The 23,542-nt window shown below is 34.6% G+C and overlaps 1 protein-coding gene across 1 annotated transcript in view; it reads left to right on the top strand.

Moving 5' to 3' along the window:
* Nucleotides 1-21,628, top strand: part of LOC100642318 (opioid-binding protein/cell adhesion molecule homolog) — a 68,057-nt gene extending 46,429 nt beyond the window's left edge. Inside the window, exons 2-10 of the mRNA XM_003393995.4 lie at nucleotides 13,073-13,276; nucleotides 13,661-14,031; nucleotides 18,318-18,465; nucleotides 18,581-18,856; nucleotides 19,165-19,271; nucleotides 19,366-19,555; nucleotides 19,643-19,669; nucleotides 19,753-19,868; nucleotides 20,093-21,628. Of these exons, the coding sequence (XP_003394043.1) occupies nucleotides 13,073-13,276; nucleotides 13,661-14,031; nucleotides 18,318-18,465; nucleotides 18,581-18,856; nucleotides 19,165-19,271; nucleotides 19,366-19,555; nucleotides 19,643-19,669; nucleotides 19,753-19,841 (1,412 nt within the window). The 3' untranslated portion in view covers nucleotides 19,842-19,868; nucleotides 20,093-21,628. The remainder of the gene's footprint in view (nucleotides 1-13,072; nucleotides 13,277-13,660; nucleotides 14,032-18,317; nucleotides 18,466-18,580; nucleotides 18,857-19,164; nucleotides 19,272-19,365; nucleotides 19,556-19,642; nucleotides 19,670-19,752; nucleotides 19,869-20,092) is intronic.
* The last annotated feature ends 1,914 nt before the right edge of the window (nucleotides 21,629-23,542 follow it).

The raw sequence follows: 23,542 nt of genomic DNA, 5'->3' as shown, positions 1-23,542 counted from the left end.
TGGCATGGAGCAACATACGTCGATTCCGCAGTGTCAAGGAACCGCAACTGTTTATCTACACCAGTCACGGCTCGTCGGCTTCATTGAGGATTCACGGAAATCCACCGTGTTCTCCGTGGCGTGTGTTGTCTTGCTCATGATTTACCGAAGACACTCGTAAGTAGGTCAACCGTGACTAACTGTAGGTTTATTGAGTCGTGGTCGCCGCTTTTTTCCACGATTTACATCTCGTTTCTGTCACGATAAGTGAAAAGCCCGCGTCCCACGGTATTACAAGCGTATGTTGCTCTGCCATACTGGGTACCATTGGGTCATGGCATTTCCTTCTTTCTTGGAAATGCGATACGCACTCCAATATTCGTCTTTGGATTTATTAAAGGTGTTGTCACTGATAACGTCATTGACAGATATCGATACTGTTACAATTTTACTCATTCGATATTGACAAGCTGAATTTACTCTTAACTCTTTTGTTCAGATATCCTTAAAAATCTAAGGATGAAAAACATTTTCGTAAAGAGAATTTAATTCGGAAAAATATAATATATAATAAACGCATAAACTGTTAATTTTTATATAATTCTTACAAATGTGAGGACTGTAAGCTCGCTATCGCAGTACGCATCGTGTACTTCTCTCTCCTCTCCATAATGTTTGCGTAATTTTGTGTATTTCGTGTATATTTGTTTGTGTATTCGCGTATTTTTGTAGTATACAAATAACTTCAAACCTGACTGATAAATTCATTCAGTTGTTTTCTTCAAAATCTTTAGAGAGTTGTATTTTTCTGTGTTATTCGTTGAGTCGATACAATAATAATATTATCAACGTATTAATAAGTATCAAAAAATTATCGATAACTTATCGACAATTAATAGCTCTTTGAACGACACTGGCGCATCACTGAGTAACCTATTTCTTAGCTTAAATCGCTTATCTCGAGATTATTCTGTGAATTAAAACGAAGTGCTTTGGACGAAAAACATTTCTGATAACGCTATATCTTTAATTAGCAACGGAACGAGCTGCGATTAACTCCGTGAAGAAGCAACGTAAATCATGAATGAAGGGTGGATAAAAAAGATGTACGAAGAAACGGTAGACTGCGGTACGCCTGCTGCCCTAATTGAGAGTAATTACGCGTTCGTTATTCTTAAATGGGAATAGCTAAGCAGAGAAACGATGATTTCACGATGGTCATAATACAGCGTGTGGCACGTGGTCAAAATTCAGTGAGGTGACGCAAATGAGTCTACCGACGACTTGTCAATATTGCGTAGGAGAAAGCATACTGACAACTATTATCGGTTACCGCCACTAATTTCTAGAGTAAAGGAATCTGCCCGCCCGTGTGTCTATAACGCAATTGTCAGATCGCTGTACCATAATGGTGACATAATATCTCCATATTTACATATTACAAATATATGCCTTAAATCCTATTAATTTAAATACGATTAAATACGATTATTAAATACGATATTTAAATACGATTTTCATATTTCCGAAAGGATTATTGGAAGATAATTCTATCAAATTATCAAATATTCTCTAACATTGCATACAACAACAGCGATACAAGAACTTAACGAGCGTTAAAAATGATTAAATATCGAAAAATACCACTAAAAAATTTGGAAATGTCCGGAGCAAGTAATTTTGATAGATGGCAACGATAAATTTGATAAAAAACTGCCCTACGTTTTTCGTCAAAATCACAAGGATATTGAAAATATTAACTAGTGTATGACTAAAGTAGAAAAAGTAGAGAGTAGTAAAGTAGAAAAATGGTACCGATAAAAATACACCGTCGTAAATGTATAAAATTTCTATACAAAGTTACCGACTAATCTCGTTTTGACTATTCTTTTAAACGTAGCATTAAGTAGAGAGAAAAATTCTGACAGTAAGATTTGCCACATTGTTGGCAAACGAGATTGCACAAATACGCCTAATGCAAGCTATTGAAAATTGGTTTGCAGAGTAGGTATAATTCTATCTCACCTACGTGGTAGGTAAAAAGCAAGTAAAGATACGCTTCACGGTAACCCGACATTCATACTGCTTAAAGCTTTATCAATGGTAATGAACGAGATATAATGCCATTACACGGAACGTTAGTCGTGTCAGCGGTGTACACACCACCCATCTATCCACAACACTATCTGATACTTCATCTTCGCAATGTACATTTACAGAAATATGTATGAAAGAACGGCCATATCTGACGATCGATTAATCGTATTTAAGATTACGATATTCTGAAACTTTCTCTGTCCATCAAACATATTCGACTGTTCCTACAAACTTTGCATAACGCGATCACCTTCTAGCTTAGGATCGTGACTCACCGTTTAACGACTGTTTAACCGTGTCCACAGAGGAAGGATCCTCTGGTGCCCGAGAGACGTCTCGCACAATGCGTCGTCGGATGATCCACGACACGAAGATCGAGAATGGGGAACGCACAATGGCCCCTGTGGCTTCGTCCTCGTGTAATTGTCGGTATAAATCAAACGAACGGCGATTTTTATAGGTTCAGCCGATGCTTCGATGCTTCGCTACAAGAGATATTCTCTTTTTCTTAGTCTTTTTTTAAGATGCACGCGTGGGTTTCTCTCGAGGCGAAGACGATTCCCAGAAATATCGTTTCCAAACAAGGGAAAGTATTAGATCCTGCAACGGGGAAACGTGCGTAGGGTTAAATGTATACGTGACCGGATTACACGATCGATTCCGTGGTTCAAGTTCGTCGTTCCGCGAGGGCGAATATCAGCGTTGAAAACCCTTGATTGGTTTCCCTCTCGTGTTTATACGTATCACGTTACCAAATCTCGCATCCATAACTTTTCCAAGTAAAAGGGTGAAGGGGGATGCTTCTCGAGTCGTGTTCCACGATGTTTATTTAATTCCATTGGTACGATACGAAGAATTATCGAAGAGTTGACGTGCTTGGTGATGTTGGTGATGTCAGAGGTGAGGACTTTTAGCGTGAACGAAGAACGAAGTGTTTGTTAATTTCGTTACGCGCATCGTGCGATTTTAGCGCTAGCCTGGGATCGTTCTAAAGGTTAAAACAAATTATTTTATCGCTTACAGCGTTCACTATCGCACTTTGTATAGAATCTATATCCTTCTTTAGCGAAGAGCTAATTCTTTGTTTATTTTTTCTTTTCATTTTATTTTTTTAACTCCATGATTTAACTATCAATGCAACTATCAATTTAGACAGTTTGTATACAATTTTTATCATACTACGATTGATTATCTTTTATGTTTAATGTTAAAGTAGAGGAGCTTGGAGGATATACAAGGAGGAGGTACAAAAGATAAAATCTTTAACTCGATACAACTATTAAAATAAAATTAATGAAATCAATAGCTATTAAATAATACTAAATGCAATTGAAAGCTTCGACAGAAAAATCTCTACGATTTCAAGCTGGTAAAAATTTGTGCAAATCTTGCGTATTATTTTCTCGTTTTTGCAAGAAAACGAATTTGTGCCCTTCAATTATAATAGCTTTTTATACAATTTTGCGCAAGAAATATCGAAAAATATCGAATAAATGCGTTATATTTTAATTCTATTCTATCTGCATACGTTAAAACGCTAGCACTCGATCTCGCGAATATTTTTCAGCTATATGTCTCTAAATGTAAATTCCGCTCCAAGTTCGCTCATTACGCTGTATGAGCAAAGGTAGTCGTCGTTTACACAATGAACGATAAACTGTTGACATTCGCCTACTAACGCAAGATGAGTACGCGGTCAACAAATAATAATTACCACATCCTGCTTGCCTACTGAAGGTCTTGAGAACCGGGACCGTTTTAAGCTATTAAGAAACTTTTTACGTTTGATATTGCCGATTAACAGAGCTTCGCGCAAAATCTCCCTTTTTTGATCCGTGTCGCGTCTTTTTCTCATAATTTCTACGATATGAGACTTTCTTACTCCAAAATAAAACATACAGATTGAATGTGAAGATGGATGAAACTAAAATTTTTGAATATTTTGGTCACCGTCATTGCATATTTATATCTGCTCGACACTTAGAGACATTATATTATATTGAAAAGCAATAAATGTATATCGCATTGAGAAAATAGTAAATGTAAAATTACGCGAGTGATTCTCGACTTATAGCGAAGTATAAACGTAAAATTACGTCAGAGCTACTGACGACTTATAACGACGTATAAACATACAAATACTTAAATGGCGATGAAATGAATTTTTCGTAAATCCTTTACAGGTACATATTATAATCGTAAAATATGGAAAGAGTTACGATGTGCAACTAACTGGAATTTATTAGCCTGTGTAATAACGAAGGAAACTGCAAGGTTATTACTCGGAATGATCACCATTCGTTTGAATGCAAGTTTGCCTGGCTATGATAGTGCGCGTGGTTTCTAAACACATTCTCCTAGCTATTTTTGTAAAAAAAGCTCTCTTTAAATTATTTAAAAGGGAAATATCTACTGTAGGCTATATCTTCTAATTATTTTCTATTTCTAAGATAGTTCACCGTGACTAGATCGTGAATGTTTAACCAAATTTATATCTTTACAAACACAACTAAAGAAGCGGAAATTAAAGAAACATTTGTTGCACCTACCAAGTATTATACAAGGAGTACTTTCGATATTTTTAAATCATCAAAAATCTGATCTATCGTTCTAACGAATGGAACATCTGAAAAACAATGTATTCGTATTCGTTAGTTAACATATCCATTGCAAGAATAACACAAGCGTATAAACGAACGTAAGAAAATATCCGTCGATCCCTATACAACCCAATTTAAGCTTAGGCTGTCTCTCTTTCTCTCTATTAGATATCCATCCCCGTGGAAATTATCTTTAGACGCTCGGTATAAATTATTTCCTATGCTATGCTATCCCCCAAAACTCCTTCCCTTCCTGTATCGTATAGAGGCGCGAGGTGAAATCGGAGCAGAGGAGGCTAAGCAACGCTGCGGAGGTTTCTGGAGAGAGCGAGAGACGCTTTCGTTCCTCCGTCAACGGAGCTGCGTCTAAATCAGGCGGCTTTGGGACTTGGTAAAAAATCCGGGCGTAGTCACGGTATCTTCTTCGTGGTTTCATTTTGCTCCGCTCCGTTCAAGCTCTCCTTTCTCTTTCTCTCCCTTTCTCTCTTTCTCTCTGGTCGCAGCAGTTTAGCTCGGTTCTTAGATCCCGAGCCAGGGGAAAGAGGGAGCATCTGCGATCCTATGTTATCTTCCCGTTTGGCATCTCGCCATCCACACGATGTCTCGTCCTCCCTTTTGCCATTTCGCCGCACGCGGGACGTTATATTCCTTGCAGCCGCACACGGTTATTTTCGCGTGGTGAGAACCAGCTGCAATCTACGGATTATTTCGAATCGCGTTCTCCGTTTCTCCACGCAGCGATGGCTCTTCTTCGTCGGCCAGGTTGCGCAATACATAGTTGGTTCCCCTAGAGTGGAAAAGACGACATCGTTGAGGGGCAAGTCAGCAACGAGTCATCTTCTCTGTTTCATTCGAAAAACTGTGACGCAATTCATTAGTCCGGAGAAAAGAGAAGGAACGACGTTGCATTAGTTGAAATACGACGCTGTGAGAATTAGACCATTAGTCGTTAGTTCGAGCGAATTAGAACGCCGCCCTTTAGAACTTTCCAAGCTATTGTTAGACGGAATTGTATTAATTACCAAGGTGTCTTTATTTCCGGTTATGAAATTGTCGCTAACACGCTACTGGGAAAATTGTTGTACGGAGGTAATAAGTTGCATTTTATCAGATCTGACAAATTGGATTCAGCCATAAGTAGATATGCAATTGAATGCGCTGAAGAGTATAGAGAATGAATATAATATGCAAGAATTTACCAAGTATCTAAAATAAAGTACCGTGGTTATAATAATGTTTGCGACAAAATGAATCTATATTTGAATTTCGTTTCGTTTGTTACGTTTATAGAAATCTGAACTTACATGAACATTTTACTAGGTACGAGTAATGTCATGTTTTAAGCAAATCCTAGAAGATGTTTCTAAGTATTGTCTTTTATTAATTCTAATATACGTACATTGTTGTGCATTGAATACAACGCGTTTTCATCAAAGTCTCTTTTACATCAAGAACCGAAAGACTTTCATTCGTAAAACGTTAATAGATACTTATATATTCTTGGAAAGCTTACATCAAGGAGAGCGAGCAAAAAAGATCGAAATAACCTAGCCTAACCTGTTAAAGTTACGTATTACTCGAAAATACCTCAATGTTATTGTTATCAACACGCTATATTAATTTCTCAAGCATGATACTTTACAAAAGCAAATTGCAAATAGCATTTGAAAGATTAAAAAAGAAAAGAGAGAGAAACAAATAACTTATGACTCAATCTAACGTCTTACCAAAGCTAACATAATACGGACGATTAATCATGAATCCATCCCCTTCGAAGAAACTTCGGAAAGCGTTGTTCTCGCCGCGTGCCAACGTTAATCGATAGCAACTGCAAACTTGTCGAACCGCTTTCGAATCGTTACGCCGTAATGTTTCGTTCAGATCCTCCATAGTTAACTCGTAGGAGAAGAGATTCGCATTCACCATATACGGTGATGCACGAAGAAGAAGAAGAAGAAGAAGAAGAAGAAGAAGAAGAAGAAGAAGAAGACTAAGAAGGAGTAGGATGAAACTCTTCACCTCGAAAACATCGTCCTCGATATTTACGAAACGAACGATATCGTTGATTCTTTAGGAGACCAAAGACTTTTTCGGAGGTTCGTGGTATACGCCAGCGTTGTGTGCTAACATGGGTCAATTCGACCACTCCCAGTTTTATTATCCATGTTCCAACACCAGTGTACAATGCACGTCGTGTTGCACATTCCATGACACACGTACATCGTTGGTGTATACATACGTGGACACGCAACGACCCCTACCTCCTTTCGTGGTATTTTACACGCACCCACGAATGCGAGGGCCGATGTTTACAGGCGCACACGTGTTCAACGCGACATACGTGAAACGAGAGGTTCCCTCTTGGAATAAGAGTGCGTGCCTCTTAGCAATAATAACCATTAAGGCGTGAGGGAATGCGAGAGGTGACGTCAGCCCATTCAACATTCGTGATCCATCGAACACTGTCAACTTCAGCCTTCGCACGATAAATTCTGAATGTTAATATCTCGTCGATATTTTCGATCGTTTTCCAACACGGCGTTCTCTATGGTAATCTCTTGAGAATTTCTGCAAACCCGGACTTCCTTCGTTAACCATGATATAAGACAGTAGTTGCGCAATAAATCAGAAAATTAACTGCCATGCTTCAGATTTCCTCGTTCAATCGTTATTACATTTGCAGTCGGTTCTAACATGAAATATATAGTATGTGAGTTGAATGTTGCTGCGAGTCAGATAGATAGACAATTTTCAAGGAAAACACGACTGGATGATTCAGACATCATGATGCATTATGATAATTGAAGAGGGCGATCGTGTTTGCCTTACAAAGACGCCAACCATCGATAGCTAGAGAAAGCTATGGTGGCCTTTCTACCCTATGAGGCGACGACACTTCCGCGAGGAAAGGAATGTTCGCCGAGGCAAACAGACGGAAGTTTCATGGGGGAGGAAAACGATCGATGAGGGAAAAGCTCGAGATGGTTATACCGTCTCGTCTTTCTATTTCTTAACGAGATTTTTCGTTGGGTTTGGAATTTTTCATTTTCGTAATTGTTAATATTCAAGTTTATTAAGTATTTATTTATCCTTAATGGATCTAGTCTCTTCGAGATTTAATCATACATTCTATCTTTTGATAATTTCAGAAGCTAAAAAAGATTATTTTACCGCTCATAACATTTTTTATCGCATTTCTCATAGAATTTATATCGCTGTTACTAAAAAGATAGCTTTTAACATTCTTTGGCAATCTGTGACCCAAGCAGAATTTGGCATTTAATTTCAACTAATTTATAGTCAATAAGTTACTTGGAAAAGTTGTTTAATCTTTCGTAACCGATAATATATCGACATATTTCAGTAGACTTACTATACGATACGAAAGATACGTTTCATACTTAAAACCTGAAAGAAAAGCACAATGGCTTAACATTTCAACTCCACGTTTAGTTTTACAACAGAGAGTAAAGATACGAATAAAGGGCAGCTCGTTGAAACGGATGTATCATAGAATCCGATGACCTTTCTTTTGTAAGTGAAGAGTAGTATCGATGAGAAATGGCCGATTGAGATTTATCGATGCAACTGGCATTCCTTGCACCTTGTAACTGCCGATGTACAAAGCGGAGAACAGTTGTAATTGCATTACGGTTTCTCGTTCATCATCGTTTTCTTCTCTCAAAACGTTTTCATCGGAATTGGCTACTGGTGTCTTCTTGTATCTACTGTTACTATTATCCACTGTGTGTGTCGCGTATGTGAGTTACTTGAAGGGATACGGGTAGGGAAAGAAGGATACAGAGTGTAATTGCAAAAACGGCTCCGTTACGTTTGTCCAGATGGGAACAGTGTAATCGAGAATAGTTTTGCTTCCACAAAAAAAAGCTGTAGGTCTGTGTATAGGAGGAACATGACGTCGATCTAAATTGGTAGTATGACCACCGAGAAATATTCGAAATGTCAATGCGTGGTCGGTCTTTATTCTCTGGTAATATTTCGTTTCTACGAAACCATGTTCTGTTGGCATAGGAATTAAGATTCGATGAATAATCGCGGAAAATCCGGCTCGATGCCTATGTTGTAAGAAACATGTATGCGGTTTAATCGTACATTTATATATGCACAAACTCACGGACATTTTGCATTTCTGTCCATATGTGATGAGAGATACGAAACGAATGAGATATAAAATCTCAGTTATTACTGTTGGAGTATAATTGATGCAAGCTACATTCAACAGGAAATATATCTCGAACATAACGTCATCATTAATCCGATATCTATGCGTCATTTACGAGAGTTGAAATTTTGATCCTGGTTACTTCCATAATATTAGTCAGTATTACTCACACAGTCGTCACTTTCAACAATTCTGCAAAATAGTATTCGATAATCTAATTTTATAAAGTTCTCAACTATTTGTTACTTCTTCTTCATATCCAGATTGATCGTTCTAAATGTAGAAAATATTACCTTCTCTCGAAACTATGTCTCATCGGTTTTAAAATTACAATGGAGTAAGAGACGTTGTGCTTCCAGATTCAATGATAATGGAAAAGTGACCGACCATTTTATACGCTCGAAACATCATCGTTCTTTAAGAGAGTTTCAGACGATCAATATTATTCGATGGTATTCGGGATTCTCCATATTGTACCGACGGTATATATATATATTGGACATCTAAAGGTTCTCTTACGTACGATAATACTGAGAATCCCGGAATACCGACAATAATATTGATCGTCTGTACGTTTCTTCAGACTAAGAACAATTATAAAATGGGGCACAAAAGGCGGGATGTTACGTTTACAAGTTGAATAAATTTCCTCGCAGTGTGTGTCGGTAGGGTCGTGAACGTAATTGCAGCCTGCAACAACACCCTGACATTTCGCACGCCGCATCGACCACTCGATGCAGTCCTAGCCAATCTCACCTGGTCGATTTACAGTCTATCCTTTTGATTTGTGGGGGTGGCGGCCGGTCGCAGAACACGGCGTAGACACGTAAGAAAACGTGATCGCGTAAGGGCAAACGCATAAACAGGATGACGTGTACTGTTAGGATGAATCGCGAGCATGAGGCAGGTCCTTTTTTTGGACATGTCGCTGGAATGACATCATCGTTTGTTACGCGTGCGACTAATGCAAAACGATTTTGCGGTTTTCAAGCACGTCCGTTATTCTTTCGTGTTTGTATCGAGTCACCGTTCGAATTCCAATAGAAAACAGAGAACAAAGGAAGGCGGGCGACGAAGAGGAAGAAACAAGGGGGAATTGGATTTCTTTGGATTTCTTTTCGATTTCGCAACATCTCCACGATGAACCTATGCATCGAGCTGTGCTCGCGTCTTACATTGCGTTTGCTCGAATGCCTGGTTTATGATGCATTGCGTATTGCAGTCTCTTTCACCTTGGACGCCGGATGTCCAGATCGTCGCCGAGATGTCCTTACCTTTGTCCCTGTCATTCTGCTGAAATTCGAGGGAGAAGATTTAGAATTCAATATAATCGCCAAGGATAGTCGTAAATTTTGTGAGAAAAGATTTAAAGTCGTCGCTTTATCGGATTTCTTGTAGTGACGTTTAATCGCAACACGTCGGAATAGAACAAATTTCCCTTTGTTCTTGCCAAATTCTCGACATATACGAGTGACAAAATACTTAATTTCAAGAAACTACGAAGATACGCAGAAATCTAACGAATATTATGACAATTTTATTATTTTTACGTATTATGTACACCCAGTACATTGTTGCATATTCGATATTCTCATAAATATATAAGAACCGTAGACTATTTATAAGATTAATTGTGAAAGAATTTATCGAACTTTATGATATAAAACGATCATAAGAATTGAACGTGTTACTATTGATAAAGCCTGAATTTCGATTTTCAAGGATTCCGTTAAGCGAAACATATGTATTGGCTTCGATTGGTCATCGAAGGTCGACAAAAAGGGAAGAGTACATTAAACACCCCATGGTGAAAATAAATTAAGCAATGGGACGCCGTGGCGACTTTCTAGGCCGTTGCCAAGGGATGCCGACGCTGAGTCGGTTACAGGCTAAGTGGAAACAGAACTGCCTACCGTAGTGGTCAGCCATTAACCTAGATTTATAGGTCGTTCTTGATATAATCGCAGTTATTATTCCAAATAATTCAATCCTTTCATGTAATAATACTCGTATAAACGTTTTGCACCTCCTTCAACGTTCTTGCAGCAAATTACACGCAACATTCGCAGGAATTGCAAATTCCTATATCAATCTCGGCATCTTTCATTAATATCACATCTTAATGTCTTTAATCGTGCAAAGGTAATCAAGTTTCATCAGAATACAAAGACTTGAAGGTTCTTTTGAAACTCGCAATGTAATCAAAGCTTATCAAAGAGGCGTTCACGGTGTCCTAAATCCGAAGGCTTTTCAGATCTAGACTAACTAGCTATTCTCGAATCAAGCATAAATTCACGAAGGCTGAAGTAAAGGATACCGCGAGATCTCGAGCAAATCGACAATGCGAAGCTCACGCGAGCGTAGTGGACCTTAAGTGGGGACCGGAAGTGGGTCAGCCGTCGACGCTTTTACCTGCTTCTCGAGTGTCCGATAATGAAATCAAAAGCTCCAAAGGACATAGATCAATTATTCGAAATTCATCAAAATTATTTTCATTTTTATTTTATCCAGTAACCCATCTCTGCTATATCATCGCTTCATCTTTCCATCGACAATGGTGTGCTGTTTCTGGTCCAAAAGATCTAGTCTAAAATTATTCGATTTCAAAAAAAATTTAGTGGCATATTTTACTCTTATTTCATCTCAAATTCTCGCTATTATCTTCGTCTGTCCATGGACAAAGGTGTGGTGGTTTTAGTTGACTTCGAAGGCGATCGTAGTATGGATACATAAACGATGAACATAAAACGAACGTGGCTGAAAATAGGGCAAAGTGAGCATAGACACGCAGCCAACGAGGGTGTGGACCTCTTATTTCATTCGTTCCACTGTTCACCCTGAAATTTTTTACCCTGTTAAACCGTGGCCTCCCGATAGCCGCCGTCACACGCAAGTCACACGCGAACAAGCAGAAAAGAGCATTGTTGGGAAAGACAGACAAGTATAGGGCCGTGTATTATTAGAAAACAGTGTGCTTACATACGCTGTCCTGAAATTAGGCGCATGTCGTGCACTAGAAATCTAATTTCAACTGGTGTGTCCTTCTTTTCGATCGTTGTTCGAGGCCTCTCCTGGATATAAATCTTAGGTGTTTTCTTTGAGAAAGAACTAGGTAACAGCTGTTAGAGATCGGTCTATAACAATAGATTCGTTCTTCTTTGTCTGGTACACGCCAGGTCGATGCTCAAATTTCGGATGATCAATCGTTCGAGCGAGGATTAAATTTTGAAGCAGTTTCACATTTAATTAATTTTTAATATTATTACGAATATCAGAGCGTATACTGTCGGTATTTCGAACGTTTCATTCTTCATTAATTACTTTTGCGATACCGTCAGTTGCTGGAATTCGAACGATTAACTTTCGGAACAATGAATAATTTTGAGAAATTCGCATTATCGAGGCAATTAATTTTTAATGTCGACATTGTTATCTTTATTATAACCAGTTTAAATTAATATATGTGTAAACTCCCTAGAATTCATGTGGGATAGGGATTCTTTTCGTTTTACGGATAGCACGACAGGCTTTGTTTTACGGACAGCGCGATCTTCTTTTGTTTTACGGACAACCATTTTTAAAAAGCTCGCATTTTCCTAAACGGATGAACAGAGAGTTACATTAGAGACAGGCAAGATTACAGAATGGTTATTTAAAATTTTAAAGACTAAAGAAGAACGGGCGGTAGCTCAGGACGTTGAAAATCGATACTCGATTTTCAGGTAAACATTGTACAAAACTTGTTATTTCTCATTCATATAATAATTATTGTTATTTATTTAACTTTATTTAACTTTACACTAAATTATTATTAATTATTATAATTATTATTTAACTTTATACTAAAAAAAAACTCGATTTTCAGACTACAGAATTCATCCCTGAATTATTTCAAGATTTACGATCTTACATATGTACGAACTATGTATTAACAAGAAGGTAGTAAACCGAAAGTTTTAAATATACAAATAGGTTTCACCCATAAATAACATTTACGTCAAAGGTCTTACTCGTGAAGGCGAGATCACGATTTTTACATTCGTGTTTGAATAGAGGATAAAAATTCTCTTCACCTTCTTAGCCTTTTCTTTGCCATGTTAACAAAGCGTACAAAACTCACGAGAACCGAAGAAAATGACGCGTATTCAAAGAATTTTAAAACGAAATTCAAAAAGAAAATGCGTGTTACAATGACATAACCTTTTGGTTACAGCTTGGTGTAAGCCAGCTAAAAGTTCCGAGAGTGTTGATTACATCGAAGATGATCCACCGTCCGATTACAACGATGATGATACCATCGATGACGAAGATGATACTGGAGCTCTTGAGGAACCACCACAAATCATATCCAAACCACAAAGTATACACGTGAGAAATGGGAGCACCATATATCTACATTGTCTATTGAAAAATGCAGGTTAGTACGAAATCAAGATGTGTAATTTCTACATTTTTATAAATAAATATTCTGTTAAAAAGTCTCTTCTTTTTTCATCAAAATTTTTATTATATTATATATAAATTTGTTTGTTTCATTTTATCAGTTTTAATAATACTATAGACAAATTCAGTGAATTGTTTTTCCCAGTTATGATCCTCTCGAGCAATTATCTGAACAGAAAATATCACAGTTTAAAATGTAAAATATTTATTTCATAACGTAACAAGTACTTGAACATTTCATCTCGTGATTTCAATATTTAATTATTGAACAGATAAACAAAATTGTTGAAATACTTCTCCAGCACAAGGGTTTAAATTTAAATCTGTACAAAAATTTGATTAAATTGTAATATTGTAGAAAAATTCGCTGTCACGTGGAAAAAAGACGATGAATTTCTCTACTACGACTCAAATCCAATGAATGCAGACAAGGAGAGGATGGTTCGATTATGGAATAATACCTTAGTGATTTACAATGCAACGCTCAATGATACTTCCAATGATTATGAGTGCAGTATTTTGAACAAGCCACCTATCACGATTAAGCACAGAGTACTAGTTTCTGACGAAGCGCCAGTTCCATCACCATTGCCACCAAGGCAGCAGCATAAACCACCTCCGGTACACGTCACCCCTGCGAAAAGGGTAGAAGTAAACGTGGGTCAAAACATTACCCTCGGTTGTGAATCAAGGGAAGAACCAATGAGTGAGATAAAGTGGTATCACGAGGTAGGATAATATTTTTACACGTACTATAATATTTTTACTCGTATTATAATATTTTTACTTGTATTATAATATTTTTACTCGTATTATAATATTTTTACTTGTATTATAACATTTTTACTCGTATTATAATATTTTTACTCGTATTATAATATTTTTACTCGTATTATAACATTTTTACTCGTATTATAACATTTTTACTCGTATTATAATATTTTTACTCGTATTCTGTACACGAAGGAACATAAATTCTGGCAAAAATTTATTTATTTCATTTGCAATCTTTCTGCAGAGTCAGGACGTCTTAACATTCTGATTATAAAAAAGACTCTAAAGAATTGTATCTTCTAAAGAAATATTTTTAAATTATTTTCAAGAATAATTGAATTTTCCCTTTATTTAGGATACAAATTAAATATTGCTCGATACTTTTCAAAAAATAAATTTTTCAAAAACTGGCTGGGAAATAGCTTGGTGAAGGATGTTGAGGAACTTGAATAAAGTTTGAGATCAAAAGATAAAATAATGTACCTTAGATTATCCTTTTAGAAGAATGATATGATATATTTAGATCAATGCTTCTACCTAGAATGTAGTCTGTCATGAAGATTAGAAAAATTAACACGATCATCTTACGTTTTAGTTTCACTGACTTGTATAGTGGATTTTTATAAACTATTCACTATTTCAATACGTTTATTCTACTTATTAAATTAAATATTGCTCGATACTTTTCAAAAAGTAAATTTTTCAAAAACTGGCTGGGAAATAGCTTGGTGAAGGATGTTGAGGAACTTGAATAAAGTTTGAGATCAAAAGATAAAATAATGTACCTTAGATTATCCTTTTAGAAGGATGATATGATATATTTAGATCAATGCTTCTACCTAGAATGTAGTCTGTCATGAAGATTGGAAAATTAACACGATCATCTTACCTTTTAGTTTCACTGACTTGTATAGTGCATTTTTATAAACTATTCACTATTTCAATACGTTTATTCTACTTATTAAATTAAATATTGCTCGATACTTTTCAAAAAGTAAATTTTTCAGAAACTGGCTGGGAAATAGCTTGGTGAAGGATGTTGAGGAACTTGAATAAAGTTTGAGATCAAAAGATAAAATAATGTACCTTAGATTATCCTTTTAGAAGAATGATATGATATATTTAGATCAATGCTTCTACCTAGAATGTAGACTGTCATGAAGATTAGAAAAATTAACACGATCATTTTACCTTTTAGTTTCACTGACTTGTATAGTGGATTTTTATAAACTATTCACTATTTCAATACGTTTATTCTACTTATTAAATTAAATATTGCTCGATACTTTTCAAAAAGTAAATTTTTCAAAAACTGGCTGGGAAATAGCTTGGTGAAGGATGTTGAGGAACTTGAATAAAGTTTGAGATCAAAAGATAAAATAATGTACCTTAGATTATCCTTTTAGAAGAATGATATGATATATTTAGATCAATGCTTCTACCTAGAATGTAGTCTGTCATGAAGATTGGAAAATTAACACGATCATCTTACCTTTTAGTTTCACTGACTTGTATAGTGGATTTTTATAAACTATTCACTATTTCAATACGTTTATTCTACTTATTAAATTAAATATTGCTCGATACTTTTCAAAAAGTAAATTTTTCAGAAACTGGCTGGGAAATAGCTTGGTGAAGGATGTTGAGGAACTTGAATAAAGTTTGAGATCAAAAGATAAAATAATGTACCTTAGATTATCCTTTTAGAAGAATGATATGATATATTTAGATCAATGCTTTTACCTAGAATGTAGTCTGTCATGAAGATTAGAAAAATTAACACGATCATCTTACCTTTTAGTTTCACTGACTTGTATAGTGGATTTTTATAAACTATTCACTATTTCAATACGTTTATTCTACTTATTAAATTAAATATTGCTGGATACTTTTCAAAAAGTAAATTTTTCAAAAACTGGCTGGGAAATAGCTTGGTGAAGGATGTTGAGGAACTTGAATAAAGTTTGAGATCAAAAGATAAAATAATGTACCTTAGATTATCCTTTTAGAAGAATGATATGATATATTTAGATCAATGCTTCTACCTAGAATGTAGTCTGTCATGAAGATTGGAAAAATTAACACGATCATCTTACCTTTTAGTTTCACTGACTTGTATAGTGCATTTTTATAAACTATTCACTATTTCAATACGTTTATTCTACTTATTAAATTAAATATTGCTCGATACTTTTCAAAAAGTAAATTTTTCAAAAACTGGCCGGGAAATAGCTTGGTGAAGGATGTTGAGGAACTTGAATAAAGTTTGAGATCAAAAGATAAAATAATGTACCTTAGATTATCCTTTTAGAAGAATGATATGATATATTTAGATCAATGCTTCTACCTAGAATGTAGTCTGTCATGAAGATTGGAAAAATTAACACGATCATCTTACCTTTTAGTTTCACTGACTTGTATAGTGCATTTTTATAAACTATTCACTATTTCAATACGTTTATTCTACTTATTAAATTAAATATTGCTCGATACTTTTCAAAAAGTAAATTTTTCAAAAACTGGCTGGGAAATAGCTTGGTGAAGGATGTTGAGGAACTTGAATAAAGTTTGAGATCAAAAGATAAAATAATGTACCTTAGATTATCCTTTTAGAAGAATGATATGATATATTTAGATCAATGCTTCTACCTAGAATGTAGTCTGTCATGAAGATTGGAAAAATTAACACGATCATCTTACCTTTTAGTTTCACTGACTTGTATAGTGCATTTTTATAAACTATTCACTATTTCAATACGTTTATTCTACTTATTAAATTAAATATTGCTCGATACTTTTCAAAAAGTAAATTTTTCAAAAACTGGCCGGGAAATAGCTTGGTGAAGGATGTTGAGGAACTTGAATAAAGTTTGAGATCAAAAGATAAAATAATGTACCTTAGATTATCCTTTTAGAAGAATGATATGATATATTTAGATCAATGCTTCTACCTAGAATGTAGTCTGTCATGAAGATTAGAAAAATTAACACGATCATCTTACCTTTTAGTTTCACTGACTTGTATAGTGGATTTTTATAAACTACTCACTATTTCAATACGTTTATTCTACTTATTAAATTAAATATTGCTCGATACTTTTCAAAAAGTAAATTTTTCAAAAACTGGCCGGGAAATAGCTTGGTGAAGGATGTTGAGGAACTTGAATAAAGTTTGAGATCAAAAGATAAAATAATGTACCTTAGATTATCCTTTTAGAAGAATGATATGATATATTTAGATCAATGCTTCTACCTAGAATGTAGTCTGTCATGAAGATTGGAAAATTAACACGATCATCTTACCTTTTAGTTTCACTGACTTGTATAGTGGATTTTTATAAACTATTCACTATTTCAATACGTTTATTCTACTTATTAAATTAAATATTGCTCGATACTTTTCAAAAAGTAAATTTTTCAGAAACTGGCTGGGAAATAGCTTGGTGAAGGATGTTGAGGAACTTGAATAAAGTTTGAGATCAAAAGATAAAATAATGTACCTTAGATTATCCTTTTAGAAGAATGATATGATATATTTAAATCAATGCTTTTACCTAGAATGTAGTCTGTCATGAAGATTAGAAAAATTAACACGATCATCTTACCTTTTAGTTTCACTGACTTGTATAGTGGATTTTTATAAACTATTCACTATTTCAATACGTTTATTCTACTTATTAAATTAAATATTGCTCGATACTTTTCAAAAAGTAAAGTTTTCAAAAACTGGCTGGGAAATAGCTTGTTGAAGGATGTTGAGGAACTTGAATAAAGTTTGAGATCAAAAGATAAAATAATGTACCTTAGATTATCCTTTTAGAAGAATGATATGATATATTTAGATCAATGCTTCTACCTAGAATGTAGTCTGTCATGAAGATTGGAAAAATTAACACGATCATCTTACCTTTTAGTTTCACTGACTTGTATAGTGCATTTTTATAAACTATTCACTATTTCAATACGTTTATTCTACTTCCAAAAAACAGCATTTAAATTACTTTATTCGCATTTCCAATAATATTGCGTTTACACAACTTTTACATATCATTTCACTGTTTAGTCTTTAACGGGTTAAAGATAAATGAAAAAGTTTCATTGGAATGTTTAATTAAGGAAAAGTAATGATCGCAAGAAATCGCGATTCTTATTTATAGAACGTATTAAAGACGTTTATTCGACAAAACTATAGTAAATACGATTCATACATTTCTCATATTTTTCTTTGTTTTTTATTACAGAATAAAAGAATCAATAATAACATAATCGTCACTGACAACCGTATAACTATTGTAAATATTAACAAACACGATAGTGGCCGTTATCAGTGTTTGATCGAGAACGGAAAGCAGAATCCACCTGTAGGAGCCATTAGCGTCGTTGTTAATTGTAAGAATTTGTGGTACACGTTTTCGTTGTTACAGTGACCTACTATTCTATATTTAAATGTTGCCTCAATGGAATAAATTAAACATAGATGAACGTGTACAATTTGTTTTCGTAGACGCTCCCGAAATAGAGACAAAGGGGAAATGGGTACATACCGGTCTTGGTGTTGAATCACAGTTGATGTGTAACGTGCACGCTTATCCGCATGCTAAAGTGACGTGGATGAAAGATGAAAAGGAAGTGATGCCAAAAAGAGGAAGCATAGAGATTAAGGGGAACAAAACACGGCATATCCTCGAGATTCTGCATACCGAAAGGGAACACTTGGGAAATTATACATGCATCGCGCAAAATATATTAGGACGAGCGGAGAAAACTATTTCCCTTACCGGTATGAGTTTCTTCTTTTTTTTTTTCAATTAGAAGGAAAAATTTGAAGAATAAAATAAAACACGTTAGAGAGTGACTGAAATGTTTCGAAGTTTTTAAATCTTTAACGTACAAAAGTTTGAAAATGAAACAGATTCTAGAATTTGAATATTCGAAAATTTGATAGTACGAGGATTTAAGAGTCTCAAAATTTGGAGATTTAAAGATCTGAAAATTCGAAAATTTGTAAAGCCAAAATTTCAAGAATTTGGATAATTTATACTCGAAAATAATGTACTACAATGAAATCCTCGTTAATTCGCTTTATAGGTCTTCCGTCTCAAGCGATGATTTTTGATGGTGAGATGACAAAGACCGATTCGGGATTGATTTTAAAATGGCAATTGGAGAGTTATTCGCCAATTACCGAATACAAGGTAATTAAATACATATTACCATTCTCTACTATCTTCGTATCTATTAGTATCTCTTTTCGTATGATAATAAAAATGTATTAATTGCACGATATAGCTGCAATATCGTAGCAAAGGAGACGATAATTGGATAATTCTGAAGCCGACAGTAACGAATGGTAAAGGAAATCAATTTACTGTCGAGTATAAATTTGAAGGGCTTGAACCTGGATCGTACGAAGCGATCCTTATGGCCAGAAACGATTTCGGATGGTCCCCGCCATCAAAACCACACATGTTTGTGGGAGGTAAAAAGATGGAAAGATACTTTTGTAATCGTTCGTTGTATAATGAGGTTGCTGGTTTATTAATGTTTCTTTTCCGCTGCTTTACAGTATACGCGGATGAGCAAGTTGAGAATGGTAAATATCGCAATATATGCATTGAGTAATAGCATCTCTTTGTAAATGAGCATGATTCTTATGAATATTTAATGCGTTTTCAGTTAAAGGATCGTCATCAAGCGCATATCGATTCGCGTTAGACATTACAATCTTATTCCTAGTCGTTTCATCCTATGCTCTAAGTCTGTAATTTACTGAACTCCTTAAACTATAATAGGTACGTATGCAATTCACAGACAGAAATATTGTTTTACAAAAATATATGTATCTCTGAGGAACATAAAATAATGGATCTAGGAATTTCAAAACTGACAATTTTGGAAATGTTTTCTTTAAAAATCTATAGAAATAATTATTATTCTTTTACTAAAGAATTATATTTGCTAAGGATTTATAGACTTTAATTAAAAATTAATTTCATAAAAAATTTTGTATGTACAGATAATTTGCTGCAGCCAAAGCGTACACCAGCAAATGCAATGGTGGGTTTAGCGAAACAAGAATGTCTAGGAGAACTGTAAATTGCTGGTGTAATGTATTCTTTAATGTAATGTATTAATTAATGTTTTAAGCAAGCGCTAGACGATCGATGTGTTTCCTGTAGGAAAATGATACTTGCGATAGCGAGTTATCTACGATTTCTATCCCTGCTTGTTGCTGGAGTAAAATTTCACGATGGTACAAAGAAAAGAATTATATCGTCATTTCTGTGCAAGTACAACGAACACGGATACTTGTTTCGTATCAGTATGCCGCTTTCTTTTTTTTTTCTTTTTTACAAAAATTTGTCGAAATTTAATTGTGGGCATTCCTTGTGTATAAAAAGGTAGTTTCCGATTATTTGACATGCATTAGGTAATTCTCCTAGATGTTCTGCTATGTATTATTAAAAAAAAAAGAGCATTTTCGTTCTAAATCAAGAATAATTATAAGGGATACTGTACTTTAAAATATATTTATATATCTATATATATTATATACATACGTACACATAATATAGTATTCATTGTACATGTATAAGTTCAAAGATACATGATTATTATTATAATTTATTTTTGTATGCTTAAGATTACTTGATCCGTGTTCTATAATGTTGTTTAGTGCCATGTACGCAAGTTTATTTTAACTATCGATCGTGTACAGAAACTGGCACTGATAAGCCATCCTTCTATCGCGAACGAAGGACGTGTAGGTACCTAATGTGTAATAGCAAAGAAATAATGTTATTAAGGACAGCCGTAGTTAGTCGACGAAAACACGCGGGTTGGAAGCATATATACCGCACATTGGCACCTTCTAAAAATCTATAATATTACAAATTTCCTATATGTGCTTTCAATTCAAACTTCAATGTATAATGTTATGAGTGGAAATGAATGCCTGATGGAGAATGCAAGAAGTGATGTATCATTTTCCAAAATAGCTTCGTAGCTGCTAGTACAGAGACATGTCGTTGCATTGACTTATAACAACCGTTACAATTAATAGATTAGCAAATAAATGTCGTACAAAAATATAGTCGGTTCCAATAAATGGTGCACATTGTGTAACTCTACGTGTTACGTGTAGGAATTTCAATCACGCTTAACTTGACGCTCTGTATATGACAACTACATATTACTTATATATAGCGTTCGTTGCATTTATTCATCTGATAATAAATTCGTTGCATAATTTTAAACGCATTATACGGATACTTCTTCGACATTGTTAAAAGAAATTCATTACTACCTTTGGATGATCTAAATAAATTTATTAGTTCCAATTTTGATAACTCGACTTTACGTCCTTATCATGTTTTATCTGCATAAGATTTTATTATCACAGATGAATTACAGAATAGACTTAATATGTAACTACTTTTTTATTCCATGATTTGGACAGTTGCCTAATTCTTTTATCGAACTTATTGTAAAGCAAGGTTGTTAATTATGATGGAAGATAATTTGACCAATAAAATCATTTAATTAAAATGAACCATTACTGTATTACACTCTATACCCAAAAACTTCCTATTCTGATTAAATAAATACTACACGATAAATAGAAGAAAGCTACAATAGCTATAAAAAGCATGGACATATCCTCATCTTCCAATAAAGCGTTTTTTCTATCTGGTCCTACATATTTTATTTGCATAATATCAAATTTTTTTAGTCATATAGAGATACTAATAAATAAAATGAAACTTAACATACTTGGACCTAATAATTAGTATATTTTATAAGATGCTAATTCATTGAAAATATATAAAAACTATATATTCCATAATTCCATAATTTCGTTGTTTATATCGAATCCAAATTTTCAACAGTATCTAATTAACGATAAAAAATCTCTTCTTTTCGCCGACCGGTATTTCAAAACATGTGACACGTGATCCCCAAGCTGTTAATAGTGATTAAGTACAAGATATCGACAGTGTATGGGATTTTGTGTCTAATGTCTTGATATACCGACCTCAAAAAGTCAGAGTGTTTTTTACGCCCTCTACGATTCGAAACGGCATAAATAGGAACTATATTCAACTTAAATCGAAAGCAGGAGCCGTTATCTAACTTTGAATTGATGAATTTTTAATCGTCCATAGAAGAAAACTATAACACTAGCCATGGTTTGAGATAAAATTAATTTTGCTATGAAATTATAAACGATATACAGGGAATGGTATCTTAAAATTGCAATATGAATGTCTTCACGATACTTATTCGTCCTAATGCAAAATTAAATGTAGAACTTAATACATTGTAAACTAAACCTTACGAAATACAATGATAACTTTTTAAACTTTACGACATGATATTTTACTATAAAAAAAAAAAACCACAAGGTAAGAACCTATTTAATAAAAAACTATTTAATAAAGCTAATTACAGTCGCGATCACAACGAAAAGGCTCGTATTATTTCTTATATAATTAATAATTGTATCACGTATCGTAATGCGATTAGTAATTATATACGAAATAATACTGATTGCTCGGGTCTCACCGGCGTGGAGAGCCTCCCTATCCATGATCTTATCCACCCTCTTTTTACGCACAACAGTTTAAACATTTGAAATATCCATTTCTAAAAAAAAATTCTCCTCTTGACGTGCGTTTGCACGCAGGTGATCCAGGAACCGGGAACATGCTTCCACACTCACAGTGGAAGAGGCTTGGGCATCGCGTTGTATCAACGCAACACTAATTGCAGAAACGCGACTATTCATCAACGCAACGCTAATTGTAAAAGTAAACAAGACAGCCGCGATTGAATGATATCGCAACACTAATTCTTAAACTGAATCAAATAAAAATTAATATTTCTGATTGAACTATAAAAGCTACTTTAATTATTCGCAATAATTAAAAATCGCAATAGTAAAAAATTAATTAACATTTAAATAGAAGAGATATAACACTTTGAGAAATTCTAATAATTGATAATAAGAAATGCTAAGAATAATCGCGGACTATTATAGTTCGCAATACTACAGCAAACACGATCGATATTTCGTCGCAACTCTAATTCAAACTGTAGTCACCATTTTCTTGCAACTCTGACTCAAACCGGTATTAATCATTCGCAACACTAAGAAAAAACAACGATTTGCCCAATGTAACGATGGGCCGACATTGTAAATCGGCCAGAAGAGAAGTACATACTACTACTACAAATACTAAAGACAAGCATAGTGACAAAGTGATAATACGAATGACTTTCCATGCTCTGGATGATCCAGAGGATGAAGAGCCATCAGTAGTTGCCCTCTTCAATGACAGTTTGTCGGGCCTCTTCGACTCATAGCCTCTTCTTTCTTCGGGCGCAATGCCCGCTGAAACTTAAATTTAGGCTCGAGTCTTTCTAATCGCAAAATAAAAAATAACTTATAAAGATAAAATAAAGA

Source organism: Bombus terrestris, chromosome 2 (assembly GCF_910591885.1).
Source record: "Bombus terrestris chromosome 2, iyBomTerr1.2, whole genome shotgun sequence".
NCBI lineage: Eukaryota > Metazoa > Arthropoda > Insecta > Hymenoptera > Apidae > Bombus > Bombus terrestris.
This window is presented reverse-complemented; position numbering and strand designations above follow the sequence as displayed.